Source organism: Miscanthus floridulus, unplaced genomic scaffold (assembly GCF_019320115.1).
Source record: "Miscanthus floridulus cultivar M001 unplaced genomic scaffold, ASM1932011v1 fs_776_4, whole genome shotgun sequence".
Classification (NCBI taxonomy): Eukaryota; Viridiplantae; Streptophyta; class Magnoliopsida; order Poales; family Poaceae; genus Miscanthus; species Miscanthus floridulus.
The window spans coordinates 22867-42384 of record NW_027097260.1 but is presented as its reverse complement, the minus strand read 5'-3'; the positions used below and the strand labels follow the sequence as shown (position 1 = coordinate 42384).

The 19518-nt window shown below is 46.4% G+C and overlaps 1 protein-coding gene across 1 annotated transcript; it reads right to left on the bottom strand.

Annotated features, from left to right (window-relative positions):
- Positions 1-4162: 4162 nt before the first annotated feature.
- On the bottom strand, positions 4163-9107 carry LOC136533062 (phosphatidylinositol 4-phosphate 5-kinase 6-like). The gene is made up of 8 exons (XM_066525626.1): positions 7564-9107; positions 7000-7164; positions 6733-6898; positions 6521-6637; positions 6210-6403; positions 6003-6109; positions 5800-5887; positions 4163-5093 (listed from the first exon to the last, which is right to left on the bottom strand). Exons 1-8 carry the CDS (start codon positions 8781-8783, stop codon positions 4805-4807), a joined length of 2346 nt encoding a protein of 781 aa, XP_066381723.1. The 5' UTR covers positions 8784-9107; the 3' UTR covers positions 4163-4804.
- Between the last annotated feature and the right edge of the window lie 10411 nt (positions 9108-19518).

The window sequence follows — 19518 nt, the reverse complement described above, 5'->3', positions numbered from 1 at the left end:
TTGAGTTAAATACTTTAGTCTCAGCAGGACTCCCCCCCACACGTAAGTGGTTTAGTGAGGGTACTCTTCCTATCCACAACTCATACTGTGTTTTGGGCACAGACTTACTTGGCACTCTATTGAGAATATGAATGGTGGTTTTTAACGCCTCCATCCACAGGCTCAACGGTAAGGTGGAGTAACTTATCATACCGCGCACCATATCCATTAGGGTACGATTACGTCTTTCAGCTACTCCATTCTGCTGAGGTTCGCTCGGTGTAGAATACTGGGCTACTATGTCATTGTCCTGTACGAACCTTGCAAAAGGTCCAGGAACTTGACCATATGGGGTATGCCGACCGTAGTACTCCCCTCCCACTGTCAGACCTGACTATCTTAATCTTTAAATTGTATTGGTTTTCAACTTCTGCCTTAAATATCTTAAATTTATCCAATGCTTCTGTTCTTTCTTTGATTGGATAAATGTAGCCATAACGGGAGTAATCATCTGTGAATGTTATCAACGAATCATAACCATCCACACTCTTTACAGGAAACGGACCACAGATGTCTATGTGAATAATCTATAAAATTCCTACGCTTCGTTTGACATCTTTCTTAATTTTCTTTACATACTTTCCTTTTATGCATTCTCTGCATTGTTCTAAATCTGAGAGCTCTAATGGAGGAAGTATATCATTCTTAATTGGTCTTTTTATTCTCCCCCTCGAAATATAACCTAAACGACAGTGCCATAATTTCGACAACGCATCGTAGGCTCTCTTTTGTTTTCTGTTTACATCCGCAGACAAGGATACAATCTTATTGTCTCACACAACGTTCACATCATCGCATACAACATTCATATCATCACGTAGTGATAACAAATAAAACTCATTTTGTAAGATAGCAAGACCAATACATGCATTATTAAATATTATCTTACATTTGCTATTTTCAAAATGGCAATCATATCCTTGATGGGGTGAGCTCAGGGGCGAAGGCAGGTAATGTGTAGGGGGTGCTAATGCACCACCCAAAAAAATATAAAAACAGTGAGATATGTTTATGCACCAACAAGGTAAGTTTATGCACCCACGAGGTAAGTGCATCACCCTCTAACTTTCTCTGGCTTCTCCAATGGGTGAGCTAGGCTGCCAGGCGAAGCAAGAGTTTGTGAATCTGCCAACTATACAGCTGCTCTTGCCGACAAGCTACTCATCTTTGTGTAACTTCCCAGCACGCCCTAAACTTCCAATCTCTGCCCTGCACCTGCAGTGCACGCAGAGAGCCAATCCAATCCGCCACCATCTTTGTGCAAATAAATAAAGCTTTCCTGCATGCACCTGCCGCCTGCCTTCCGAAGTTCAAAGCTGAAGTTCACCTGCGTGCTGCGAGGATCGGATCGGAGGACTCTGGGAGCTCACGCGGGCCGCAAAGCGGCCGGATTTGCCGCCCGGGAAGTCCAAGTGCTGCTTGACACTGGAGTGGTGCGGGTGCCGGTAAGCCGGTAACTTTGTCCTTGACGAGTGTGACGACGAGCTGAGCACGGCAGCCTCTCGTTTTCTAACCTCGGGGACGAAGAAAGCAGCGGCAGCTAGCTTCAGTACCAACGCACTGCACCGACCGCCGGCCGCCGGCCGGCCTTCTTCTCCCCATGGCTGGCTGGCGTGACGCAGGACAGGGTCAAAAAGTTAAAGGTTGGCGAGCAAGACCAAGACAGCAGCAGACATGCGAAAGGAAGGTACCATGCATGCCGCTTTACGACCTCTCTGATTGGTATAGCTCATTTTCACCATTAAGGTCTCATTGGGTAGGGCTTCACTTCACTAGGGAAGTCATTTTATTTTTTTTTGCTTCAGCTCCACGAACAGTTTCATCGGTGGAGCTGAAGCGGTTTTGGTAAACCGTTTGGCAAAATGGCTTCCCTGTGAGAGCATGTTTTTAGGGGCTTGGAGGAGGAGCCGGGAGAAGCCACTTTTTTTGGTTTCATCCCACCCCAAATCACTGTGAGAGCATGTTTTTAGGGGCTTCACAAGTGAAGCTATTTTACTTTACCCCGTTTGATAGAAAACGGCTCCAAACGGCTCCTTAAGCCGGTGAAAAAGCCCTGCCAAACAGGGCCTAAATCAGTTTTTTTTGCTTTGGATTAGATCGAAAAGCAGCTCTATTAATGAAGTTAATTCTGTTTTTCTGAATCATATGGCAAAACAACTTCTTCTGATCGACAAAACGCATGAATAACCAAAATACCCTTCTTCTTCTTTTTCTTTTGTACAGATATAATGTTTACACTAACATTTCATTTGAGAGATACTACTATGATCACGCGTCAGCTTCCATTTACCTGGGGACTGGATTTCTCTGGACCACACCATTTCCGGTTCCCTTGCTGCTTTTTTTATTATTATTATTTTGTGACTTCCCTTGCTGCTGTTCTGTTCATCCCTCTCGGCTTGCCTTTTGGGGGGCCACCGTCAGGCACCAGCCGTGAGTCCCGGCGCTGCTGACAAATGCGAACATGACAGCGGCCGTGAGGAGTCAGCAACTTTCTGATTTCACATTATTTTTCTGTTTTATTTAGGCCCCGTTTAGATCCAAAATTTTTTGGATTTTGGCTCACTGTAGCATTTCGTTTGTATTTGGTAATTAGTGTCTAATTATGGACTAATTAGGTTCAAAAGTTTCGTCTCGCGATTTCTCGACCAACTGTGTAATTAGTTTTTTTTTCGTCTACATTTAGTACTCCATGCATATACCGCAAGATTCGATGTGACGGGAACTGCGCAAAATTTTTTGGAATCTAAAGAGGCCCTTATTGCAAACCAAATATAATGACAGAAACGACCCTGACAAAAAAAATAGACCGACAGATAATAAATATTGTTGCTGCAACAAACGCGTGTACACGATACGGTAGAGAACATGCACACAACACACACAATCATTGCAGATTCTTCCAGGTATATATATACAACATGCAAATGCAATATCCTGTCCATAATAAAGAAATACCCAGGTCCCTTTTCTCTTCACGTTGTCAGCAGTTTTTTTAACATGCTAGCTCATCGGACGCCACTTCATTATGCTCCGTCATCATCCTACTTCCTACCAGCTGCTATCCTGTTTAGAATTTTCCGTTGACAGGATCGCCGGCGACCAATCGGCAGCGCTCCCGCGCCCAACGGAAGCTTCGGTGTTCATAGTTGCCGGCCACAACTCATCAACCACAGAGAGACACACGCACAGAAATGGGGGACACAACTGTCTCATCTTTTCGGCCCCTGCCCTAATTTTATATTATTACCTTGATGATCTGGTTCTGCCTGTTTGTTAGGATATGCAGGGGCTGTCATGCTGCAGCATCACAGCATGATCAGGAGGAATTAAAAAATACACATAAAGTCAGACACCAATGCTGGCCACAGGCATGCATTTTGCAAAAAAACTATGAACCATGGATTTTGCCGTGCAGCTTTGTTGCTGCAGTGCTGTTTTCACCTCCAAAGAATATGGGCTCCATCTTTCTGAGAACTTGGATCCACGTCATTTGCAAAGTTTCTTCTCCAAGTGTTCCATGCCTAGCACTGGCCAATCATAGCTTCGGGTCGGGATCGGGAGGAGGAGCACAATATGGCACCCAGGTTCTTGTGCATGACTGTGACTGAAAGGTGCAGGCTGACTGATTGACACGCATACGTATCCAATATCCATCCATCCACACCTCAGACCTGCCAATGCGATCCTCCTATGGCATCAGGATTCAGGCATCGCCATTCAGCATCAGCAGGCACGAGCAGTGGACAGTGACCGCTGGTGGCTTGCATTCGGATTACTACCAATCTGCAATAGAGTACAAACCTGCCCATTTTGCCAAGTTGTAGGGGGATAATAGTAATACGTACAGGCTCAACACCTACCTGGTCGTCCTTTTCATTGCAGGGAAGGAAGCAAGTTACACAAAATGCGAGACATTGCTCCATCCGTGTCCCGGCTCAATGCACACAGACACAGGCCATCATCACAGGGTGACTCTAAAGCACACCAAATGCTGATGCCTCAGCAGCGACTGAATCCATCCATGGTCCCCCATCCCAGTGTTGCATCATTGGAAGTTAGCAAATATCCAAAGCATGATCATTCATTTCCAGAAAAAAAAAGAACAAAACTGAGCTATCACTTCTAGGTCACCAAAAGCTCTGTACATTACAGCGATCTCATCTCCCAAGGGTTCCCTATCGATAAGTTAAGAGGTTGCAATCAAGAAGACAGTAGCAAAAGAATTGTGCCTCGAAGGTATAAGCTAACCTCGGGTAAAAAAATTTACATCTCCAGACTGGCTTGCGCGCTGTGTTACAATCTTTCTATCTGTGAGCTGAATCTATAAGTCAAACATCTCCTACCCTACAAAGTATTAGTGGTGAGCTATATAGGCCCCGTTCGCTTGGAGGAACTTGGAGGAATTTAGAGGAATCTGGATGAATCTGGAGGAATCTGTGAGAGGAAAACACTGTTCCGGATGAAAAAAGAAGCGGAAAGCGGACAAGCCAGGTTTAAGGGCACGCGAACGGGGTCATATATGTATGTATATGGCTAAATATATATACGTTAGCGCCAGGCAGACGATTTCTGGAAGACAATGATAACGGCCGGCTTTCAGAAACTCTACCACCCAGATGGCTTCCACTGACGCTCCAGTCATCCTTTTGTGTGGGGATAACCCGCTGCATCATGCCCGGCTTCAGCTTTGCTTTGACATTTCAAAGTTCACCTACACATGGAGGCTGCGGCATCTCAAAAGTTTCGACGTGTTTGCAGCTGTCTATCCATCCTCTTGAAACGCTTTGTATATGAAATCTCTAAACCGTCTCGAATACTGCCTTGGGTCCACTGCTGATATAGAAGTTGGGTCATACTGGAAAGACTTGTATGCATGCTCAAGCTTCTTGCTGATATCATAATCTTGAAGTATGTCTATGATTCCAAAATACAATATAACGTCGTAGTACTCTCCAGTTGGCTCTCCGATCAGCTGCAGTTCACAATCGCTCTTACAAGCAGAGAGTTCAGCTCTTGAAGGCATGTTGGCCCCAAGTTTGATTTTAGGAAACCTATTCATTCACAGTATTCAGAAGAAAATAAGTACAAAATGAAATAGCATGGATAAGGAGAGACGTTCCGTGTCATAGTAAATTATTACTACGTGTCCTGTGCGCATCTATATCCATACCCAATTTTCAGATACAATACCTAATTTTTAAGTGTGTGGAAAATTTGGATTATATATACAAAATTTTATCTATTTACTAATGTCATTTAGTTTGTAGACAGAACAAATCAAATCAAGAACAGCTGAGACGCATTAACAGAAAGGAACTGATAGGGGCATAGGGTCTTAGGCTCTTAGCATAGATGCCTTGTTCTGGCTAGAAGTCATGGTGGGCATGAACTATGTGGACACACTCTAGATTTTGAATGGGTCTCAAAGTAATGATTGCATGCTTACATCTTCAATTATTCTGTCTCACTTCTCAAGACCATGACAAAAATTATTTCATAAGGTATGTTCACAAAAAAAAAGAGTGCTAAGGGAGTTGAAAACTGTTGCTTAAACAAAAGGTTTAAATATCCTTAAACAGTACTGGCATAGAATATTTGAAGATTGCTGGTACGAATCCTACTACCAAATATGACATAAGGATCGTGACTGCTAGATGTCACAGAATCATAACTATTCTGATTGCAGGTCGCATTCCATTACCTCATAACTCATAAGTATGAAAAAGAACAGATAAACGTAATTGAATGTCTAGTTACCTGTTTGGATCAGCAAGAAACCAATCTGTATTTCCCCTTGAAAGACGAGGTTTTGGTACGTTGTTGATGATTTCATAGTCAATGCAACCTTCAACCAAACAATTTGCCTTGTAAGATAAAAAACTACCATGCTAAGAAATGGCCAAGGCGTTTTTTTTTATATATAAGAAAACTGGTAAAGTGTTCAGGGTTTTCCATCCAACCTTCAGTCAGAAGCTTCTCTCTGTCATCAATGAAATGCACGCCAACAAGAAGACTGTAATCCATAATTTTCTCCTGCTCAAGGAACTCACAATCCCTGTCCACTTGCCTGCTTAAACATTTGTAACATCTTAATTGACATGATGGCCATGATTTCTAAAAGCACTAATAAGACACCACATGTAATACACGAGACAAAGTATGAGCACCTTTGGAACTCATGAAACCATTGCTTCTTCAATCTGAAGATGAAGTTCAGGTCGAGATCCTTCAGAGTTGTATACTGATCAATCTCTGTCTGTGGCTTATCAGTTGTTCGGCCAAGAGATGAACCTTTGAGATCAAAACGCCTATGAATTGGATATTCCGAGCAGAATAGATTTCCCATTATGACAAAACGAACCTGGTTTTGGAACAGCAGCAGAAGAAAAATCAGTGCATAAGTTATGATTGTTAGCAAACAATGTCTATGTTAATGTTATGGATGGAGAAGAACTATACTGCTGCAATCATCTCTAACCTTCTTCTGATTTGCTCCAGCTAACTTGACACAATGTAGACCAAAAAATTTGGTTACTAGAGTATTCTCAAATGCCCGGACATGATTGTAATAAGCTGGGAGCATCTTCAGAAGCATCTGCAGTGTAAAATGGGTTTTTTTATTCAAGATATAAAACATATAGCCATTACCATGAAACACCATATAGACAAAAGGAACTACAAAGGACAAACCTTCACTTCAGATTTCTTCATCGTCTTTATCATGTACCGATCATCGTTTGTTAGGTAGAAAAAGCTTCCGCTCTTACCAGGAGATGAAAGCTCCCTGAGAGCCTCATTTCCACATAGCGATAACATATAGTCAGCAGCATCCACCTTGAACAGCTTGCGCAGCGTCCTGCGATCCAGTTCAGAACAGATGGTCTGTTGATAAGCATGATTGAAAAGGAACTTGTTGTCTCATGATCATATATCTTTATCAAGGGAGTGATTACGAACCGGAAGACCTGTGGGCAGTAATCCTTCCATCTGAAGTCACAAGAATTGTGGGGAGGGGTGCATTTTGAGCCTTCAGGAGGAAACTTTGTCCATACTTTTTCCTTTGGGTCGAAAGCAGACGATTTCAGATCAAGCACAATTGGACCTTGCTTCCCCACTGCATGCCTGTCCAGATATGAATGTTGAGGCAAGAGAATTCAGTCAGGTATGGAGAAAACATTAAACAAAATTGACCTTTTGATGATGTCTTATGGGTGGAAAATTTCACACGGAAGGGTTTATATTAACTTGTTATAAGAAACAGAAATGAAATCGGACACCTAGAAATCCACTTCTGAACCGCTACGCGGCCTGAAGCAAAACTTTTTTGATGATTCAAATGTCAACGTTCCCAAATTAGACCTTCTCAATCAGCAGAGTGATCAATAAGATTCAATTCAAAACCCTCTGCCATTACGTGATGCCAAAATAACAGGCTCAGATCTCACAATTGCTCGACCAAAAAATTTCTAGCCCCAAATTGGCTATCAACACAGCCATTGAAGGCAAACGAACTCCACGCACCTGATCCCGAGCTGCAAGTTTAGCATAAGCTCGTAGTGCTTGTGTCCCTTGGCGATGGTCTCCCCTTGTCGCTTCGCCTCCCGAGGAAGCACCCACTGTGTGACGTGCGGCGCCGGTGATGGTGGCGGCAGGCCCCGGTCGTCACCGCCGTCGTCCGTCCTCACGCTCCTCCGCACGGTCACCACATCGTACCCCAAGGCGGGCCCGTCCACAATGTCGCACGTGATGTCGCCGTCGGACTCCCAAATGCAAATCTTGTCGTACTTCCTGTCGCCGCCAGAGCTGTTGCTCAACCCGGACACTGAGCTCGCCCGCCCGTTGGCCGCCCTGATCCCAGACGATGCGCGTGACTTGCCCGGCGACGCGGAGTCGGGACTGGCGCCCATGAAGCCCGGAAGGTCCCTAGCGAACACGTCGCGCGGATCGCGCGCCGTCGGGGAGGACGCCGCTGGGGAGGGGTAGTAGACCCCCTTTTGCTGGACAATGCCGGTGGGAGTGTCGCGCGTCCAGTAGCCGACGTAGACGCTGCCGTCGGCCCAGCGGAAGGTTCCCTGGCCGCGCGGGCAGCCGTCCTCCCACCCGCCGTCGTAGCGGTTGCCGTTGGACCAGACGAACGCGCCGCGGCCGTGGATGAGCCCCGCGCGCCACTGGCCCGTGTACTCGGTGCCGTTGTGCCAGGTGTAGCGGCCGGCGCCGTCCTGCAGCCCCGCGCTCCACTCGCCGTCGTACTGGTCGCCGTTGGCGTAGCTCTTCTTCCCGCTGCCGTGCTTGAGGTTCATGGACCAGGACCCTCGGTAGGTGTCCCCGGCGGCGCCGGTGTAGGTGCCGGAGCCGTCCATGAACCCGTCCTTGAACTCGCCCTCGTAGGTGGCGCCCGACGGCCAGGAGAACTTGCCCCGCCCCGTGGCCTTGCCGTGCCGCCACTCCCCCTCGTACATGCACCCGTCGGTCCACAGGTACTTGCCGGCCCCGTGCGGCGCGCCGCCGCGCCACTGGCCCGTGTAGAAGTCGCCGTTGGGGAGGCCGCGTTCCACGTAGCCGTGCACATGCTCGCAGTCGTCGCCGCCAGCCGACGAGGACGACGCCGAGGAGGATGCCGTCTCGGAGTCGTCCGCGGCCAACATCGGGGATACCCGGCGCCTGCCCACGGGCTGCGGATGCTGCACCTTGCGCACCGTCGCCTCCCAGTCCCACGCCCTGGCACGGGTGTGCTCGTGCATTGGACGCCCCCCGCCTGTCCCGGCGGCCAAGCCTTTCTTCTGCGCCTTCCTGTTCGCCGCCGGCGCTGACGCCGCCGCCGCCGCTCGAGGTCCTCGCCCGGTACCTTGGCTCGGCGCGCGTCGCTGTGCTTGGCCGTGAATCTAGCACCGCCGGAGGCCGCGCGCGCGCTGCCTCCACGGCGGCATTGTTGGGGAAAAAGGGATGTAATGGTGAGGAATGAGCGGATACACGCAAGCGGGCGAGAAGGTAGGAAAGCAAGCAAGGAAAGATATGTGACGGGCAGGAGCAGGAGGTGGGGGAACAGAGCAGGGGTGAAAGAGGAAGAATGGAGGTGGTGGAGTGGTGGTGGCGGTGGTGTGGGGGAGGAAGGCCTGCTAGATAGTACTTTGAAACTTTAGCCCCGTTCAATCGTCAGAATTTTGAAAAAAAAAAAAAAAAACTAGCTAAAAAAAAATACTGTTGTGGTTAAATTATCATGACAGAAAAATACTATTTCGACTGAAAAAAAGCTGAACAAACCGAATATGAGATAAGCCGAATGAGGCCTTTATTTCTTTTTATTCTCCTGATTTACAAGTACTCCCTTATCCTAGAGATAAAATCTTATTTTCCCACCAAGATATAGTTAATAAATAAATCTTAACTTTAACAAATATTATAAAAAATATATATTATGATACTCTACTAAATAATTGTAGTTAGATTCACCGTAGAATATATCTTCACAGTCCGCGCATTTGGAGTCATAAATGGTAACACTATTTTCTAAAAAAATAGTCAAACATTTTAATTTTAGTTAGATTCACTATGAAATATATCTTCATAGTACACTCATTTGGACTTTGGAGTCATAAATAGTAATATAAATTAAAAAAAATAGTCAAACTTAAGAAAATTGACTCAATCTAAACCCATAATTGTATCCTTTTAGGTGCAGGTAAAATAGTATCTTTTGATAATAATGATGATTATATCTAGATACATAGTAAAAACTATGTATTAAAAAGCTAAAATAACTTATAATTTTGAACAGAGGAAATAACAAATTTCTTCTCTCCAAGCAAGCTAGTTCCTCTATACATGTAGTTTATTTTCCTATGTTGTACTTTCAGTTCCATGATGTTTACCTAGTCTTGAGTAATCCTTATCATCAACCGTGGCTATATCGCCTTCTATGTAGATTGCATTGTAGCAATGTCGTTGGATAGAGACAATGCTACTCAAAGAATCCAATTTATCCGACACTACGTGTCTCTCCACCTACAATTACCGGAAAGCTTCACTCTCATCTCTATATGTCGCTAGCCCTCTCTTTCTGGCGTTAGAAACTTTGGTGGTGCCACTTGAGAAGGTCATTGTCATTTTTAGCATACATGGTTGGAAAAAAGAGAGAGCTTGAGATTGGTATTGGAAAGGAAGAATTTCTAGGTGAAAGGTTCCACATGTCAATTGAGAGAGTGTTGAGAATAGCTGGGTGGAGGGCTGAGATTTGGGATATTGGTTTCTAGCTTCACGTGTTTGGATCTCAGCTGCTTTGAAGGTTTTGGGGTTGGAGCATGAGTGGTTACTGAGACTTCTTACCACGGTGGTTTTTTGTCAGTTTGTGCCGGCGCCTGTCCTTTCAATTAAGCCGTCAAAAGGCTAGAGATTTTGGGCAGTAGCGCTGTCCCTACGCTCAATTAGCAGCGCCAACCAACTAGTTAACCATTTCTTGGCTTAATTTAGGAGGCCTGTCTGGCTGTCTGTCCGCGAGGTGGCGACCTCCAGACTTCAGGTGTCCGCGAGGCCGGCTTGGACTTATGACCCGGTTTATCACGTACGATCTATATTATTTTTCTTTCGTAATAAAACAGTTTCAACCAGTTTGTATTATTTTTCTCTCATAACAAAACAGTTTCAATCCAGCCGATAGTTTAATCTACAAATCTCGGCTCTCGCATGCATTGTTTCTGATAAGTACTGGTATTTGCTACTAGCAAGAGATTGCTATTTTTTTCTGGGGCCCGTTTGTTTCTCTTGTAATTCGTTTTTTCAGCTTATTTTTTAGTCAGAATAGTATTTTTTTCTCACAATAAATTAATCGGAATAATATTTTAGTTTGTCTTTTCAGCGAAACGAAAGATCACTGACAGTACACTGCCGGATTTGCATGTTAGGCCAAGTAATAATTGTCACTGCCACAGACCATCACCAGAACCGGTAACAAATGTCGTGCGTCCAAATAAGTGACCAGATCCTGCTCTATTATATACGGAGTATTTCTTAACTAATATCTGCTGGCAGGTGGCCACAAAAGAAGTATATTTATCTCCTACACTTGTAGCGTTTCCCTTGGCCGGTGCAGAATTTGACGAGTTCTCCGTGAGCTAATGCTCCAAAATATAAATATAAATAAATAGCATTGCACCCATCCATCCAGTGTACAAAGCGACACGCAGACAGGTGAGAGTGAGACAGACACATGGAAAGAGGTCAAGAAAGAAAAGAAAATTTGTAGGACACGGAGCGAGGTCAACAGACCGGTTCTTGCCTGGCTAGTACGCAACTGTAGTGTTGTGCCCGCTCTTTGTTTTCGTTTTCTTTTTTTGAAAAAAAAATGTCGTGCCCGCTCTGTTTGTCCATTGTACATCTCTGATCTCCCATCAGGTTGTTGTTCGGCTGTATTGATTCGAGCCAAAAATATGGTGCATTTGACTTTATATCTCTCATTGACCACTAATTTCTTCGAAATATATATATTAGAATCCTTTAGTATTTATCAGAGTTCAAACAAATATATATTTTATACAACTATGCACACATTTCTAGATTTTGACTAATCTTATTCTAATAATATGTTTTTATGACCAGAGAGGCAGAAGGACATGTTTTTTTTAACCGGAGAGAGTAGGGGAGTGTTTGGATGCCGGTCTGCACTGCCGCACCCGACTTGTGGCACACTCTGGCGTGAAAGCTATGGAGTAGGAATTCGTCGCCACAAAAACATCATGAGATTGTTGATAGCTTTTGTTGGGGACCAATAGTTGTGGCTGTCAAAAGTTATTTTTCAACAAAAAAGTACTGCCTCCGTTTTAAATTAGAACTTGTTTGCTTTTTTTTAACCCCAAGTTTCATGGCTCGTCTTATTCAAAAAAATTTATGCAAATATAGTCAAATTTAAGTCATTCTGGAAAAACTTTCATTAATAAAGCTAGCCACAACAAAAGAAGTTATATTTAGCATATTTTTTTGAATAATCAAACTTAAAATAAAAAAAGTCAAATAAACTATAATTTGGAACAGATTTAGTATTGTAAAATAACTATAACAATTGTGACGCGACGAACTTGAGGCTTCACAAGTTAAGACGGAGAACCCAACAGCCCCTAGAGTACTATTAACAAGCCAATGCGTTAGTGGCCCTGTTCGCTGGTTTGAAACTGGGCTGAAAACACTGTTCCGGCTGGTTTGTTGTGAGAGAAAAACATTGTTTGACTGTTTTGATGAACAGTAACTTATGAGTGCGATCAGCCAGCTGGCTGGACGAGTCCAGACCAACGAACACCACCAGTTAGCGGAGGTCCACTGGGCAGTTGTGAGTTGTGACACGAAGATACAAACGCACTTAGGCTGTGTTTAGTTCGCGAAATTTGGGAATTTGGGTACTGTAGCATTTTTCATTTTTATTTGGCACTTAGTGTTCAATCATGGACTAATTAGGCTTAAAACGTTCGTCTCGCGATTTTCAACCAAACTGTGCAATTAATTTTTTTCGTCTATATTTAATGCTCTATGCACATATCGCAAGATTCGATATGATGGCTACTATAACACTTTTTGGGAAATTTTTTTGAACTAAACACAGCCGGTACAAAAATCTACGAAATTCAATGTGCGCATAAGACGTGACTGACGGAGGAACGCGCGATCCACGTGGCCAAAAGGACTGCTCATGAATCACGATGAACAGACAGGCAAATAGAAAGACAGGTCGGATAGGCAGAGCCAGAGAATAGCGAGTGAGTTCTTTATCGGTGCTTGTTTTGTTTCTATTTATTTGCGCTGTGAATGAGCTTGCTCGGTTGGTTTGGTTGATAAGCTATGACTGAAATAACTTTCGGCTAATTTATTAAGAGAAAAAAATATTATTTATTATCTGAAAAAATATAGTTTATAAATCAAGCGAATAGCGCGTGCCTAAGACGGGACGAAATGAACGCTGGGGAGGCGATCGAGAGTGAGAAACGGAGGGCGGAGCAAGAGGATCCCAGTGCAGAAACCGCAGGGAACGAAGAAGCAGGTAGCAGAGGCCTGAACGTACCGAGCGAGACGTGCTGTACGCATGCTGATGGCGGTCACTAATCCGCGGCGCGTAGGCGAGATGTGTGCTAGGCCTAGCTAGCACGGTGGTTCGGTGGTTGTTATCTAGCCTATCCATCCCAGGGCCACGCACAGCACAGGGACGGGACTCGACGGCATCGGCAACAAACAGCGAGCGCCATTAGCAGCCGCCGTTGCCTGTTGGAGTGATCGAGCGAGCGAGAGGTTTATTAGTGGGGCGAGCAACGGAGGACGAGCAACACGGGGCACGCGGTCGCGGAGGCTCTCGTCCTGATCGCCATGATTTGGAGCCCCACTACTAGCAGTAGCAAAGCAAAGGTGTTGAACACACACAAGCCGCCAAGGCCCAGATCGCGCGAGCGGTCAGGTTGTGTCTGTGTCCGAGCTCAGTGAATTGAACGAACCTTTGGAGAGCCAAATGCATGCAGGAGTTCCCATCAGTCTTGGTACATGTCACCGCCGAGGCGCCGAAACGAAAATTGGGTGCCCGCCCGATGGTTTGGCTTTGGCTTTGGCATGGCCTGCACGGCACACATGTTGACGATGCATGGCCGAGGTCGAGGTGACACCAATCTCAATTCTCAAGCAAGCAGAGACGACGCGATGGAGCAGGTGGTGAGGTGAGGTGAGCTACCGAACCCCGGCCTTTCCTTCCAGGACTGGTTTCGGTGTCGGGACAGGCCATGTGTGCGCTTCGCGTGCTGACAGACTGAGGTTTGTTTGACAGACAACCAGAGCGCTCTCGCTCTCGCTCTCGTCCTCTGCCAGTCTGCCGTTCCGGTTCCGCGGCCGCATGCGGTGCCTGCGTGTCAACGGGTTCCACGTGGATGTCAAACCGTGTGGGCGTGGTGAGGCTGTGGGCCCCCTCAACAACCCCAGGTCCCCAGCGACAACTGCCGGACCGGCCGCGGCCGCCGGCTGCAGTCAGAGGAAGAAAGCTAGCGAGCGGACCGGCCAAGCCAGTGCATGGGCATTGACGGCCGGTGCACGGGACACCGAGCGCGGGGCGCGGGTGGGTGGTCGCCCGTCGCCGTCACCGTCACGACCCCTGCCTGCAGGGGCCGGGTGGTACCGTGGTAGGGACGGTCGGACAGGGCCTGCCTCTGCCACGCCCGGCACGCTGCAGTACACTGTCCCCATCCTGCCTGGGCGCCTGCCCTCCCCTGCCCGGCTGCCCCACCCCTCCCATCCTCTTCTCTTCTGCTTCTCTCGCCTCGCCCTCGCATCACATCGGCAGGACGTCCGCCACCGCTGCTGCATGCCCCCGCCGGCCGCCGGGAGCGACGCGCCGACGCCGACGCCGCCTCCTGTTCCATCCAACCGTCCTGGCTGGATTGGATTGCAGCAGCAGTAGTAGTAATGCTTCTGCAGCCTTCGCCGTGCCCAAAAAAAAAAGAGGTTGTGACCGATGGATGGAGGGTCCATTGGCACGTTGTGCTCACCTGACGGCTTCGCAAGTGGCGGGTCCTTACCCTTGTCGCCGACGGTTACACGACAGTTGCGTCACTCAGGTGCCCATTTCTTTTTTATATAATACAAAATCTAATTATAGCATTAGATTATTAATTATTATATATATAATCATAACAAAAATATTAAACGATATAAGATATTACTTTCATATAAATCTAATTGAAATTGAGATTGTTTGACTCCCAAGAGACGAGATTTCGTTACCCTTGGACAGAGTGATAACAGCACCGGGAGGACTGTGGAAAACATGCAATCCTGAGGATGTGCCGTGGTCCTGAAAGGTGCCATCAAATCAAATCGTCCTGCTCCAGACTTCCTTTCTGGAGGAGTGATCACGCCTCAAATCGCTCCACTTGTGTTTTTGCCCCCACCCACATTCACCACCAAACTCCGAGTGCACCATTTCACGAGCACAAGTCTGTGATGGGTACTACTTCTGGATAGCTGAGAGGTGAAGCAGGGGATGGAGTGGAGTGAGACACTAGCAGTTCTACATTTTATTAGTGGTGGTGGGGCCCAGGGAATGGATGAGGTAATGGCCAACAAAGCACACACTAGAGCTTGTTCGGCTGATCCAAAATTTTCACAGTTTGTGCTGAAACGTTGCGAGAGAGAAATACGGCTCTTGCTGAAAAAATAAGCCAAATAAGTCAAAGTCATGACCATGACCGAGGTACAATTAGCCAAAATGCGTGGTGGTTTAATTAGTAGCGTAGCCCTGTTTGCTTGAACTTATCAGCCGGCTTATCAGTTAAATCTATAGTATTTTTCTCTCACGATAAAATAGCTTTAGTCGACTTATCAACCGGCTTATGTCGGAACAGGACTACTCCTACTTGCATTGGGTCATCCTCGTTCACACCACCTATGGCATGTGATGTGAATGCCCTTGCCCCCCACCTATCCACATTAGTGCTGAAAAGATGGGAGATTAAGCTAATGATGCTACTCCTTGTTAGTTTAGGCCCTGTTCGCTCGAGATTATCAACCAAAATCAGCTCTACTTTTCAGACATAGAAACAGTATTTTTCTCTCATAATAAATCAGTCCTGCCCATCGGGCCTTAGCCTAGCTTTCTTGCTCTTGTACTCTTTTCCTCTCTTTTTTTTTGAGTCCACTTGCTAGGATTTCCTGGGGCCCAGCTGACACTCCTAGGTCCCCAGTCTATTCTGCCTAGCTAGCTCTCAATAATCTGTGGAACGTGTTGTTTGGTCCTGATTAACATGTGCAGCAATAGAAACACGACAGGTAAGGATCGCTAGCTATAACGAGGAATTGAGTTGAGGATATTGTTATGGTAGTGAGCACCACTGTTATTGGCCTTTTTGGGGGTACAAAACGAATTATTTTGCCGCATAAACATATTAATCCTGGGCTATAATCGTGTCGACCCCAGAATCATTGAATACCTTTTCATTTTGTCCTTACACTGTAGTGTTTGCGACTGAATGACTACTTTCAACCTTTCTTTGTTACGTTCGCTTGGCTGATAAGCTAAAAGTACTGTTGGCTGATTTATTTTAAAAGAAAAATACTATTCTTTGATCGAAAAAGTACGACTTACAAGCCAAACTAAACGCTAGTGGGATGTAACTGTTCTGAGAGGGAGAAAAAAAGAGAGACATAAATGGTGGCGTTGGAGATCGTGTAAGCAAGTTTTAGACGAAACCGACTGCATCTGAATGACAGTGACTCTTGTTTTTATATTAGAAGTTTAGATTAATATCCTGTTCGTTGGTTAATTTCTGGACCGGTGCTGATTCGTTACGAGAGAGAAAAATACTGAAACCGTCGAGCGAACACAGGCTCTTGCTTGCGCGCGCACACTTCTACACTGTTGGTACAGCGGGCTCATGTCACTTCAACGGGTGACCATTAGTGTAAATGTTACTACCTTGTGCTTGCCAGTTTCAGAATGTCAAAATCCTCCTTGATCATGCAGTGAATGTGCTGCAACAAGATAACACAACCACATCACTTTTTGGCTGTTCAACTAAATAAGTATAGTACTAATAGTCAACAGTTGTAGTACTATATATATGGTATAGTAGGTTACTAGTCCTCGGTTATGCATCCCGTGTTCACAGCCACCAGTGTGGCAAGACCGAGACAATCGGATCGACTGGAACCACGAATAAACCATCCGACATGAAGATTGCTGCTGCTTCTCCTTTGTTTTGTTTTTTTAAATGAAGGTTTTTTTTGTCAACCACCTTCTTGCTGAAGCCGTTGAAACTCATTTTCTCAAGCAATTTTGCCAAGTCATGATGAGACTTTCTCTCGGGGCACGGATACACGAGTAGCGGAGACCAGAGCAAGTGTGAACTAACGATAACAGAATTGTTGAGTAATGTCATGCAGTGACAACTGACAGGACCTTCGCCCTGCATCTTGGGCAGGCGAAGGGTCGGAGAACGGAGGCGGAGACCATCCAGCGAAGGCGGAGGCCGCGGCGCCACGGGCGGAGGTTGAGCAGACTTCACCGTGGGGCAGAGGCTCATGGCCTGGCGGAGATCCCGGGTCAGAAACAGAGGCGGAGACCATCCAGCAAAGTCGGAGGCCGCGGCGCCATGGGCGAAGGTCGAGCAGACTTCACCGTGGGGCGGAGGCTCACGGCGCGGCGGAGACCCCGAGCCGGAAACGGGCCTCATTTTGGCCAACGGCTGAGGCCCAAGAAGTGAAGGCGGTTCAAAGAGGAGAAGGTCCAAATTGCCCCGGGCGGCTTGTACTGACGAAAGAATATTCAGGGAATGTGCCATAGCGGTTGTAGAGCAAAGATGTAAAAAGGGGGGAGTAGTGAACAACACCCTATAAAAGGGGGGGGGGGGAGCTGAACCCTGTGAGGGTTGGTTGGTGAATACATTTATAAAACCATAATTAAGACTAGACCCACCTTCCATGCTCCTTACCTTCGCCCAGAGCATTCGACTGAGCGAAGGCTCCTTCACGTCTCATCTGCGGGAAACCCCCTGGTTTTTCAAAATTGGAGCCCACCGTGTATTTGCCAAGCAAAACCCACAATGGTAAGAAAAAGAGCAGCCTCCGCCAGGACACTCGCAGAATCCTCGACGAGGGGACGACCCAGGCGTAATGCCCGCAACACTTATGCCAGCACCCCAAAACACCAAGTTGCAGAAAGTGCCCGCGGTCGAAGATCAGCCTCCGGCAGCCGAAGATCAGCAAGCCCCAGATCCCACCCCGGAGCAAGTGCTCCAACAATTACAAGCCCAGTTGCAGAGTACACAACCAGAGAGAAAAAGGCTAGCTGCAAATCAGAGGGCAACCCAGACATCACTGCATGCAGTGGAGATAAGGCAACAGTTGGCCGTCCTGCAGGCGAAGATTCAAAGCATGCAGCAAAGCCAGCCCCAATTCAACACATCCATCCAGCTCCACTCAGCAAATCAAAGTCAGCCTAACCCTTCGCCAGGTATCGCCGCCCAACCAACCTTCGGCACGCCTTTGAACCCACCACTAGTTCACAGAACCGTAGATTCAAGGTCCCCACTATCCAAAGAAATCCAAACCTCACCTTGGCCACCATCTTATAAGCCCACCACCCTACCCAAATTCAACGAAAGGTCAGACCCACGCAAGTTTATCATGAGTTTCGAAGTAGCCGTAGCCTTCGCGGGCGGGAATCACACTGTCTTGGCCAAGTCATTTTTATTGCAGCTAAAGGAGACACATTGGCATGGTACACAATGTTGAAGCCAAGTTCAGTATATTCATGTGAGGACCTCCGAGACAAGATCATCGCTAACTTCAAAGGGCTCACCATCGAATCTCTAATGTCAATGGACTTATTTTAGTGCAAACAGAAGCAAGGTGAGGCACCGAGGGATTATTTTTAGAGATTTGTGCAGCTTAAAGCGAAGACACCAAATGTCCTAAAGGATGTGGCAATTGAGGCCACAATTAAAGGTTTCTACATCGGAGCCATCGTAGCTCATCTAACTCAGGAGAAGGGAAGCACCATAGAAGGATTATACAGAGAGTTTGAGAAGTACTGTAGGTCAGACAATGACCTCCGAAGAAAGCTGGAAGAACAAAATGAAAACAAACAGTACTAAGGAAGTGCCAAGAATGCTTAGAAAGGCAATAGAAGCCAAGGTTAGTCACAGCTTCAGCAAGTGCCTGATCAACAAGTTTTCAACATAGAGCAGCAAGGGAGTAACCAACAATAGCAGCAGATGCCGGAGGCAGAACCAAACAAAGCATCACAGAAGCAGCACGAAGGCAAGAAATACAATGAAAGAAAAAGCTAGAACAAAAACCAGGAACCAAGGCAGTGAAGGAGTATTATTTCTTTCATAGAGAAAACAAAGGGCACATCACCAGAGATTGCCCAAATGTAAAGGAAACCTAGGAGAGAATAAAAAATAGGGTAAATCCTCAATCCTCGCCACAACAACCCTCTAGGAAAGTCAACCACACCTTCGTTGTGCCTTCACAGCAGCCATATTGCCCGATCTACCCAAACCTCAACTCTAATCAAATTCACCCATCCACCTTAGCAGCTGCATACTACCCCAACTTTCTACGTGCATGGCGACCAAGCAGCCAATAGCAAGGGTAGGCAAGTAATCAGCGAGCAGAAGCCAACCTCACCTACATAAATCCAAGGCCTCTGCACATAACATTCATAAAGACAAGCCAGCTAGCTCAAGTACACAATAGACAACTTGAAGCACTGCCTCCGCCACCACCTACACCAAAGCTAGCCACCTCCAAAAGCAAGCCTAACCTAGAAAACCAGCTCAATCCACATACACCACAACCCACCATTGGAATGATATTGCCAATAGTTGGAGGCTCTTCAAAGGAATTCCAGACAAAGAAGCAGAAGAAAGACCATCTCAGGCTCGTTAACAACATAGCAGTACAAGGTCCGGTACACTGCTCAGATTGGTCGAAGACACCCATCACATTCTTGGAACA